The sequence below is a fragment of the Medicago truncatula genome, chromosome 5 (genome assembly GCF_003473485.1).
Source record: "Medicago truncatula cultivar Jemalong A17 chromosome 5, MtrunA17r5.0-ANR, whole genome shotgun sequence".
In the NCBI taxonomy this organism is placed as follows: domain Eukaryota; kingdom Viridiplantae; phylum Streptophyta; class Magnoliopsida; order Fabales; family Fabaceae; genus Medicago; species Medicago truncatula.
The window spans coordinates 28236687-28248802 of NC_053046.1; the positions used below are offsets into that span (position 1 = coordinate 28236687).

Below are 12116 nucleotides of genomic sequence, written 5' to 3' on the forward strand. Positions count from 1 at the left end.
CTAAAACTTAGTGTGTTCACACACAATTTGAAATTTATGTGCACTTTTTTACTATTAACAAGACATTATAGAATCAAATTGACCACCACAACATTCATGAAAGTGTATTGCACACTAATATGAATATTTTTATCGATCTAGATTCGAATATTAAATCACCTATATTATGAGAGTCAAACCTCTTCTTTCGACCAACTTTCATCAAGTGAAAAATAATAAAGATTGTTTTTTAGAAGAAAAAATGACAAAGTTTTATAATAAATAAGATAATTTATTAATTATATCTCACCAATGTGATCAATTTAATACAACAATGCATATCATAAAGTTTATTTGCATTAAACTTAAACAACAAACAAGAACCCTTCCCACCTAGAAGCATCCATATATATCCATACCAATAGAATTAATAGAATAGAACCCACATAGACACATAACAACACACTACGAAAGTAACATTTTGGAAATTTATGACAATAATAGCACGTGATGAATCATGTTGTCCAAATTCACCAATGAAGATCCAAATGCCCCATAAGCATTATCATGTGCCAATTCTTTCAACCTCAAAGCTTTCTCTTTCATTTCTTTACCCTTTTCTCCTTCCATTAACTCCTTCACAAGAATCTCAATTTTATCCCTCTTAGCATCTTCAATTTCCAAACCAATCCCCCATTCATTACAACAAAATCTACAATTAGTTTGTTGTTCAGCAAAAAAAGGCCAACATATCATTGGAACACCACCACAAACACTTTCTAACGTTGAATTCCAACCACTATGTGTCAAAAACCCTCCAATTGATGAATGACCTAAAACTTCCTCTTGTGGACACCAACTTGATAATAAACCTCTATTTTTGGTCTCTTCCAAAAACTCTTGAGGTAAAACAGCATTTTTACCACTCACAAGATCTGGTCTTATTACCCACAAAAATGTTTTTTTACTATTAGCAAGTCCCCATGCAAATTCAACTAATTGATCATTTGTCATAACAGTGATACTTCCAAAATTGACATAAACAACACTATTAGGTTCTTTGCTTGCTAGCCATTCTAAACAATCTGTCTCATCTTTCCATAGGTTGGATCCAATAGAGTTCAATTCTTCATCAGTCACATTTTTTAAGAGAAAATTTATTGGACCAATTGAATAAACTGGAGGTAAATTATCAATGGATGAGAATGCTTCTAAAACGTTGTGTTCTAATGCATCAAATGTGTTTAAAATTATTGCTGAAGCTTTTAGAGCTCTTTGACATTCACCTAATGCAAAATTTAGCACAATATCATTTGGATCTGTGGTTCTAATGAAAGTTGGGATGTCTCTTAGTCTGATTTCTTTTATGCCTGGTACCCAATCAATTGTAGTCTCCAAATACCCATTTGTTAAATAACTTGAATCTACATGTCAAACACAAAAATCCATTAGTTAAAAAATAAAAAACACACAGAATACATTCAATTAATTAAACTAATATGATAGAACAACTTTTTTTTTATATATAACTATGATACAACGAAACCATATGCTTGATGTTACAATTCATTTCAAAATCTATCGGGAAAGGAACATGTTAAGTAAGATAATTTAAAAGACTTTTTTTTTTTTTAGAGCAATTTAAAAGACTTATATGTAGAGAAAAAAAAATTATAAATGATATCGTTACAATAAAATAAGATATAGAATTGCACCAAAAAAAAAAACGAATTGCACCAAAAAAATAATAAGATAAAGATTAAACCGAATAACATAATTTATAGATATTTCTGAAATACCATGAAGATTTCCATTACCACATAGTAAATACAACTTGGTAGACCTTATTTTTTTAGATTAAAAAAAGTTGCGTGTAAAAAATGTTGTACTTTTTTAATTTGACAGAAAAAATTGCACTCTTTTTTTTGAGATAGATATAGTTGTCCCCGTGAGCTTAGCTCAGTTGGTAGCGACAAATGCATAATTATGCAGGGGTCGGGGTTCGAACCCCGGACACTCCATTTCTCCATATTAAAAATGTGTAAGCTCTCGCCATTAGGCTATCTGAACAAAGAAAAAAAAACTTCTGGAACGGCTTAAATGTCATGTCAGGTGTACCTCTTGTGCAATCAAAAAGACTGTTTCTATTTTTCAATCTCCTCTTTTGTTTGATCTCAATTTCAAATCCCTCCTTAGTTAAACACCTTTAATTAGTTAGAAGTTTTTGGGCGAATCATTATTTCCTTTGTTTAATATTTAGTGTTACTTTAAATAATTTCACACAATGTAAAACAATTTTACAGAATTATCATACCAATTATCGGGTGCTAATTACCACTATGACAATTATATAGTGGAGTATGATGAATTCGTGAGTGATATAAATTACATTAATTTAGGTTTTTTTACATATTAATTTGAGGATAGAATTGAAGTACAATAAATCATATTATATTAAAAACATTTTTCTCTTACTAAGTGATAGTCAATATGAAACCGACAAAGTTGCAATATGCAAGCAAAAAATAATCCTATTATGGAAAGTCCATATTTATTAGGCGGTTTGCCTTATATGGCATAAGAATATAGATAAATTTTATGTACCTTTGAGTGGTGTTAAGCCCTTTTCAATTAACTGACGAAACTGCATGTAACACATGAAGCCACAAGCACTAGTGGTCCAAAAAAGCACAGCAGGTATGTTAAGTTCTTCAGCAGCATCTATAGTAAAACTCATAACACCATCACCAATAATGCAAGTAACAGGAGGGGTGTCTATAGCATTATTAAGTTTTGATATAAGTTTCTTAAAGTGAGGTAGGCAAGTTTTACTAGTGGACTCACACAAGGAAGGAATATCCTGTGTTGAATCCAAGTCAGACTCAGGTAGACCATCAGGAATGGTTTCAAAACGAAAAGAGGGTAGACCATTGAGAGAATTAGGACCTCTAGCTTTAAGAAGACGTTTGTGATTGTATTCAGTGTTAACAAAGGTGACATGAAAATCACTTTTGAAATGAAGAAGTTTTGCAAGTTTGAGCATTGGATTTATGTGACCTTGTGCTGGAAATGGAACACACACAACATGAGGTTTGTTCTCTTTTTTCCCTAAAGAACCCATTGTGTTTTAGTTCTTTACAAATGTAAATGATATACCAAGGAGTTGCTTGGTGGTGTGAGTTTTATCTTTCCCACAACAGCTTTATTTTATAGATGATATGAGAGAGTGGTGGTTGATAGATTTTTTCTTCCACGCATATTTTTTTAGGGGAATGAATATTATATATTTTTTATTAATTCTTTATGAGTTTAATTGATAGGTAATATAAAATAATATTACATATTGTCCAATGATATTTTATCACATAATATTTGTGGAGACTCTTATATATAATACGGTGTCTTTGATTTTTAAATGTACTTTTGAAATGTATGTAAATTATCATATATAAAAACTATGAGAGAAATGAAGATGTTTTTTTTTTGAAGACATGAGAGAAATAAAGATAAAATACAATTCTACTACATTTTAAAATGTATGTAAATTATCATATATAAAAACTATGAGAGAAATAAAGATAAAATACAATTCAAGCTACGGTCAACACTTGCGTTTCGGGTTGCGGAACAGCTGAATCGGCATCACACTTGTTCTTGCATTGGGAGGTCTTCAGTTCTCTTTGGCAGCATATCCGGTCTTGGATTGGTATATGTGGCGTAGATCCTCAAAACATTGGTGACCATTTTTATCAATTCATTCATTATTCAGGTTATTCAAAGGCTCGTCGGTCGTTCCTCCAATTGATTTGGCTGCTTTGGTTTGGCTTCTGTGGACGGAACATAATAACAGGTTATTTAATAACACAGAAACATCTATTGATCAGCTATTAGAAAAGGCAAAATATCATTCTTTATGTTGGCTAAAGGCTCATAACACCATGTTTGTGTATGGTTCTCAGAGTTGGTGGTCGGACCATTTACATTGTTTGGGTATCGACTGATTCTTGTAAATTATTTATATGACTGTTTGCTACCGGGGTGACTTCTTTGTTACATGTTGTACTTAGGAGTGTTACACCGCCGTTGTTAATATATACCATTTTAAATTCTTAAAAAAAAAAAAAAAAAAGATAAAATACAATTCTATTGGGACGAAGGTAAATTGATTTATCTATGAGTTCGAGTCCATGTTGATGTTTCTATAATTTTAACTATATATATTAGTGTTTAAGCAAGCAATTTGTATCCGTATGTCCTCTCTTCTTATTGCACTAATGAGATTCATCACATTAAAAAGGATTTTTTATTTTATTTTTTAATGATATCAACAATAAACATTTTTATGCACTTAATAAAAACAATAAGCACTATTATTGAAAATTTTGTTTAAAGGTATAATTTGGATAATAAAAAATTCATCCCAAAATTCCTTCTTCTCTTTATATATAGTATATGTGAGATCAACATAATGTCCCTCCTATTGTTGTAGATTGGTTCTATTTTAATGAGATTAAACTAATTTTTGAATTGATAATTTAAATAAAAATAATAAAATGGTTTAAATGAAGTGGTAGAATTAGAAAGGAAAAATGCATCCTAAAATGGCCGTATTACCTTTTTTCTTAAAAAAAATAAATGATATTCATTCATTAAAATTGATATAATACCTTGATACAATACAAATTTATATTCGCTAAAAACAAAAATGGTGAATGTGTGAACAAACTCGCAACATCCATGTTAATAGCCGCCTAAAACAACATAGTACATATGTCTACAAGCATGACAATATTCAAGTCTCCATAATACTCATGCATCTTGATCTACAACGTTGACAACACTAAAGTCATTGATTGAATCTGCATTTCCTCAAAGATAATATTTCCACCTGAATCAAATAAACACCACATTAAGACGAGAAATAAAAAAACACACGGCTCGAAGACGAAAAATAAAAACTAACATTGTCGTACAAAGACGACGAGATTAGAAAAACAAACGAAAGAAGACTGAAAATATGTGGAAATCACTTATTTAACTGAAAAAGAAAGGAAAACAATTCGAAAAGGTATTGACCATAAGTCAGCCATCTTCCACAAATAAAGAGAAGAAAGGTGGTGACACCTAGGGTTTGAGAATGAGGAAGGAGAGAAAGAGAAAAACTCGATATATATATATATATATATACCCATTAATTTTTATGTGGGAGTGTTTTAGCAAAGCTACACCTTAGGGTGTATTTAACAACTTTTTAGTTATTCATTTGCTAAAATACTCCTAAAAAAATAAGTGGCTGTATTCTAGCAAATGCCTATAGGATTTGCTAGAACACACCCACTTGTTTTTTAGAAGGTGTGTTATAGCAACATACACCTTAAGGTGTATTTATTAATTTTTTAGTTATAACTTGTTAAAACACTCCCACATAAAAACTAGTGGGTGTGTTCTAGCAAATCCATATATATATATATATATATATATATATATATATATATTATGCAAGTGCCACCCTCTTTGTGGTTCATCTTCATAACACGTAGCTTAATTATGGGTTCCTCTATTTTCTTTTTATTTATTATTTTTATTTTTACCAACTTGTTTTTTCATTTATTTTCTTTCTTCATGTCACCAGAGCTCCTGCAGTCCCTTTGTCCTGGCTTTTCCGCCGCATATATTCTGATTTTTAAATAATACAACTCAATTATATACAAATACAATGAATTTACACTATCAAATTGTACAAATAAAATTTACACCGTCAAATAAATACTACTATCTCCGTTCCTTTTTAATTTTAAGTATCACTTTTGTAGAAATTTTTGTTTCTATTTAACTGTCACTTTCAAAGTTCAATGCAGCATTAAATGTTGTTTTTACCAATATCACCCTTAGTTATTTATTACAGAGAGAAATATATGAAACAAGATATTAAATGAATGATGTTATTATTGGAAAAGGATAAATTATTGTATCAAAAGTAGTAAGATTTATTGAATGTTTTGGTTTGTGTAAAATATCAAAAAGTGACAATTAAAAAGGAACAGAGGAAATAATTAACTATTTATTCTACAAGTGATACTAGACCGGAAAATGAAACAAATAAATCTCTCAAGAAAATCTCAAGTCATAACCATACAAATTAATGGTAGGGTGAACCACTCGTAAAAGAGACAATGAGAACCTTAATTATACCGATTGTTTTGCAGGCTAATGTAAACGTCAGATGGATTCGACAAATTCATGACTTTTTAAAATACAAAGAGCCAATGAGAACCTTAATTATTACCGATTTCTTGCAGACTAATGTAAACGATAGATGGATCTGACGACTTCATGTCTTTTTAAAATACAATATTACTAGGGTTTACAGTTGACACAAGGAGGTTCCTTTAAAAGTCAACATCTTCATTTGACGTTTATTACGTAACCGTCTTTCAATAACTGACAACTTAATCAAGAGAAATTTTTTGGCTTGGATTTCCTTCTTGGTTAATGTAGTACAATGATAGAAGTTTGGCAAGTGTACCAAATACTATCGAAGTAGTAAAAATATCGTTCCCACAAGGACTGGTTTTAATCTCAATAATTCAATTACGTTGTAAGTTAGGATGTATAAAAGTTCTTTTGATTTGCCACTAGGCAGTTGATTGGTTTTGTTTGCATAAAAGTAATGATAGAAATTAAAGATTGGTTTTGAGAGAGAGAGAGAGAGAGAGAGAGAGAGAGAGAGAGAGAGAGAGAGAGAGAGAGAGAGAGAGAGAGAGAGAGAGAGAGAGAGAGAGAGAGAGAGAGAGAGAGAGAGAGAGAGAGAGAGAGAGAGAGAGAGAGAGAGAGAGAGAGAGAGAGAGAGAGAGAGAGAGAGAGAGAGAGAGAGAGAGAGAGAGATGAGTTTAGGTCTTTCGAATCATCTATGTTCCCCTAATTGGTATACTGCACCTATTCTTATGAATGATTCATTAGTTCTACGATAGTTAACAAAATAGTCATAATCAATCCCTTGAGTTAGGACCCTCTTCTAGGGTTACAACCTGTAATTCCTTAGGTGGTCTAATAACCGTTGAAGGTTTAAGCACGTTAACCTAATATCACCAATAAAGGATTATCCATTCCTAGACTAACCATGTTTATTAGAACAATTCAATTAAGTCTAAGTCGAAAGCTAGGGTCAGTAGTCATTCGTTCTCACTAAATCATGTTTATATTTGATCAAGATATAAAAAGCATTAAGAACAATTGAATTGAATTAAAACTAGATTGTCATTCACAATAAATAGAGTTTCACAACAACATGTTTCAATTAGAGTTACAAAGAATCATCTCAGACCTAACCTCTAATGGATTTAGCTAATCATAATGGTGTTTACAAATAACATAATCATTAGAGGAATCAATACATACATGAACTGGTAAAAGAGTGAAGAAATCACCCTTCTAGCCGTCTTGTAGTCTCAAAATCACACTTTTCTCTCTCCAAATTGTAACCCTTATTTTTGGAATAGACTTCAGCTTAAATAGGCACAGAAATTCGCCTAAAATCGTATCACGATTTTGTCATCTTGACACGTTTTCCTCAATGTCGAAGCATGTTTTGGTTTTCTAAAATCGTGTCACGTTTTTACCAAATCGTGACACGTTTTTGCTTTCTTTGTATTTTCTTCAATTTTCTGTTCTTTTTGCTGCATAAGTTGTCTTGTGAACTCCAAATTATGATCAAAATACATAAAAAATTACGTAATGACTAGATGTCATCATACATGCATCACAATTAATACTTAGGAACACTCTTTTTTCAACACCATCTTTAAGACACATTCTCTTATTAGATGCAATCAATATATTATCCAAAAATTCAAGTGGAATCTATTTTTAAGGTGTGAGACCAACCATATTTAAGTCGATAAAAAGTGAGTATTACTAACACTACTTTAATACTTAATAGTGCATATCTTATGGATCGTTATTCATAAAGGATATGCAAGGAATGAATTTTCTATCACTACTTTACTACTTTAACACTACTTTAATATTTAATGATATATATAAAGTATTACTCTAAATGCTAATATGTGTGTATGTATATTTGCGAGGTTGAAGAAAGAAAATAAAAATATTTTGTATCATTAAATGATAACGTGAATAAAAATATTTGTGAAGTTGTTATGATTAAACGATATTTAAATTAAATATATAAGTGATAAAAAGATAATAAAATTTCTTTGAAAAAAAGGTAATAAAATTAAATGGAACCTCCATAAAAAAATTAAATGGAACGGCTAAAAAAAATTAAATGGAAGAAAAAAACATACTGAAATATAATATTAGAAAATAAAAGAAAAGGTTCCCAACGTGAATTGAAGAGAGATACTTGTGAAATAAATTATATTGTCGAGAAGTAGTATTTTGAAGTAGCATTCAACAACTTTTGGTCAAAGCTCATTCCATTCAATTTTATGCATTAAAAAAAGTACATTTTTTATTAGGTACTTAATTGATATTGTATTTTGCCTAACTTCTCATTAAAAATGTAGAGAAGTTGAAAAAAACTGGGTCAAACGGTATCTTAATCTCCCACAACGACAGTGTAGAAGCAACTGAATTTGGGAGAAAAAAAATTAGAAAATAGTTAAAAATAAAAAAATTGGAAAATATTCAAAAGTTTTTAAAAATATGAAAATTGGAAAATAGTTAAAAAAAAATCGGTGAGGTTTAACTCAACCAAGAAATACTAAAAAAAATTATATGCATTAGCGTAACAAAAAACAGATAGACGGACATAAAATATTACTTTAAACGTTAATGTGTGTATGTATATATTCGCGAGATTGAAGAAAGGAAATAAAAATATTTGGTATCATTAAATGACAGCGTGACTAAAAAAATTTGTGAGGTTGTGATGATTAAACAATATTGAGATTAAATATATAAGTGATAAAAAGATAATAAAATTCTTTTGAAAAAAAGATAATAAAATTAAATGGAACGGTTCAAAAAAAAAAAAAAGTTAAATGAAAAGAAAACATATTGCATATAATATTAAAAAATAAAATAAAATGTTCAGAGGTGCTTGTGAAATATATTATCGAGAAGTAGTTTTTTAAAGTACCATTCAACAACTTTTGACCAACGCTCATTCCATTCCATTTTATGCATTAAAAAATGTTCCCTTTCTAGTAAATACTTAATTGATATTGTGTTTGACCTAACTTCTCCTTAAAAATGTAGAGAAGTAAAAACAAAATCGGGTCAAACGGTATCTTAATCTCCGACAAGGGCAATGTAGAAGCAACTAAATTTGGGAGAAAAAATTGGAAAATAGTTAAAAAAAATCGGTGAGGTAGTACTCAACCAAGCAACACTAAAAATAATTATATGCATCAGCGTAACAAAAACACAGACAGGCGGACATAAAATATTACTCTAAATGTGTTAATGTGTGTGTAAATATTTGCGAGGTTGACGAAAGGAAATAAAAGCATTTGGTATCATTAAATGACAGCGTGAATAAAAATATTTGTGAGGTTGTGATGATTAAACAATATTGAAATTAAAATAATTGATAGTGTGTTTGACTTAACTTCTCCTTAAAAATGTATAGAAGTTGGAAAAAAGCCGGGTCAAACGATACCTTAATCTCCCAACACGGCAATGTAGAAGCAACTGAATTTGGGTGAAAAAATTGAAAATAGTTAAAAAAAAAAATTGGAAAATAGTTAAAAGTTATTAAAAATATAAAAATTATAAAAGTTATTAAAAATATAAAAATTATAAAATAATTTAAAAAAATGGTGAGGGGCTAAATGGGAAATGCACCCTAAAAATGATGAGATGACACTAACCACACCCCATCAATAGGAAATTACAAAAATGCCCCTCTTAGGGGGAAAATGGTAAAATTATAGAGATTTATATTTTAGGGTTAAATATGTTTTTGGTCCCTATAAATATATCAACTTTTCGTTTTAGTCCCTCTAAAATTTTCCTTCAACTTTTAGTCCCTATAAAATTTTGAATCACTACTTTTGGTCCCTATTTTAAAGTAAATTTTAGTATTTTTTTTTAACGAAATTGTACAGAAATGTGTAGAATATTGTAAAAACATTTCCCAAAAAAATTTAGAATTTTTTAAGTAAACATAAATTAAATATGAATTTTTAACCATAAAAAATATAAAAATTCATATTAAATTTATGTTTTGTTAAAAAATTCTATTTTTTTTTTGGGAGAGATTCATATAATATTATGAATTTTTCTGGAAAATTTGATTCAAAAATATGAATTCTACATATGAGTTTACTTTAAAAGAGGGACCAAAAGTGAAGATGGAAAATTTTTAAGGGACTAAAAGTTGAAGGAAAATTTTAGAAGGACTAAAACGAAAAGTTTGTATATTTATGGGGACCAAAAACATATTTAACCCTATATTTTATATATAGTAAGTAGTTTACACACATAAAATGTAATTTATCACCATTCAATTTATTTTTTCATTTAAATGATGAAATATCACACTTTACTTTAATTTTATGCGAATTGCATATATAAGATAAGATGATCCATTCGAAAATACTAGTATTTGCTGGTTAAGGGAATGAGTAGTGTAGCAATGATGGGAAATATAAAAGAAAATCATATGATTGCTATTCTCGGTTTTTATGCTTTTAATTTTTATTTTTTTTAGCTTAATATTTGGTCCTCATAACTCTTCTACCGTTTATTATTTTGGTCATTTTCGTTGGTCTTTTTTCAAAAACCGTTAACCCATTATCCACGTGTCACTTAAGATGAATGATCAAGGGTTGGATTTAGAAAGCGCACATATATAGAATGAACTCGCAACATATGATTATTTCAATTAAATTACCTAAAAATAAAAATAGAAATAAAAAAAAATCTCTTCTCTCCCGTCTGTTCCTTTCGTCCTCTTCAATCTTTTTTCTTTCAAAATAGCAACATATTTATGTGTTCTTTATCCATAGTTCCTGCAGCTCAAAATCCAACACATACCCATTTTAATTCATCCACAAATTCTTCTCCTTTCCTTCCAGGATTGTTTTTCACGTTTCATTAGAAAAGAAAGATGAAAAAATAAATTCAGATCTGCAATTCATTAAGAAGAAAAAAAAAACCAAGATCATCAATCCGATCCGAGTTCGAAGACGAAGGAGATCGCTTTCCATTATTAGAAAGAAAAAAAACCCACCTTTGCAATTCCTTACATGAGCTTGAGAGTCTTTGATTTGTATGTTTGATGAAAGGGTTGTTGAGTGGACTCTGGAGGATCTATTTTATTATGAATGATTTTAGAAAATGATTTCTTTTGGGTTTAACAAAGATGAATGAGAAGGATGAGAAGCAGAAGAAATTTCGGTTGCTGGGAATCATCCTTGCATGCCTGTTCATTTTTTCTTTCCTTTTTATTTTTATTTTTAAATTCAAGAAATTCACATATGGCTTTTTTTGTTCTGCAAATTGAATGTTTTGATTTTGTTTTTGCAATCTTTTTTGAAATTTGATGTGTTGGGGTTTCTGGAAAATAGCTATGGAGTTTTTTAATTTTCTGGATTTTTGTTTAAGATGAAGATGAATAAAGATGCAGGTGAAGAAGATTGATAGGGGAAGAAGATGAAGAAAATAATTAGGCGGTTGTTGTTTATTATAAGCTATAATAGATCCCTCCGTCTGTCATCCAACAATCTTTATTTTAAAAAAAGATCAAACGGTTAAAATTAAAAAATTTAATGAAGTCTATGGTAGATACTTATAAATTCGTTCACATTAGACATTTAAGGTTAAAAAATAACAGAGGGGACCACAATTGTAAACGATAGAAGAATTATAGGACTAAATTAAGTCACTTTATAATTAGGAAACCAAAATGAAAACAAAAAATAAGTTAAGGGATCAAAGCATGTATTAAATTTTTTTTCTTTTGTCACGAGTGGCGTGGCATATGCTAGACCTCAATCAAACCACTCTTGACGATATATTTGAACAGAAGATTTGATTGCACATATATAGTTATATATTTATGGAAAATGTTTACATGAACCCTGAACACATCTTTAAGGTACTAAAGATGAAAATAACATATTCAAAATTGTGTAAATTTATTTCTTAAACTTTTGATAATTACTTCA

General features: G+C 29.6%; 1 protein-coding gene across 1 annotated transcript; it reads right to left on the minus strand.

The window, feature by feature from the left end:
* Positions 1-250: 250 nt before the first annotated feature.
* On the minus strand, positions 251-3182 carry LOC25495056 (7-deoxyloganetin glucosyltransferase). Its single transcript, XM_013598612.3, has 2 exons — positions 2584-3182; positions 251-1403 (listed from the first exon to the last, which is right to left on the minus strand). The coding sequence occupies exons 1-2, from the start codon at positions 3098-3100 to the stop codon at positions 469-471; spliced, it is 1452 nt and encodes a 483-aa protein (XP_013454066.1). The 5' UTR covers positions 3101-3182; the 3' UTR covers positions 251-468.
* Between the last annotated feature and the right edge of the window lie 8934 nt (positions 3183-12116).

What these genes read in the sequence shown, in the direction of transcription:
- LOC25495056 (XM_013598612.3), bottom strand. Translation starts at nt 3,100, where the DNA reads ATGGGTTCTTTAGGGAAAAAAGAGAACAAACCTCATGTTGTGTGTGTT. An exon ending in GGGCTTAACACCACTCAAAG is followed by an intron (nt 1,404 to 2,583) that starts GTACATAAAATT and finishes TTTGACATGTAG; the next exon opens with ATTCAAGTTATTTAACAAAT.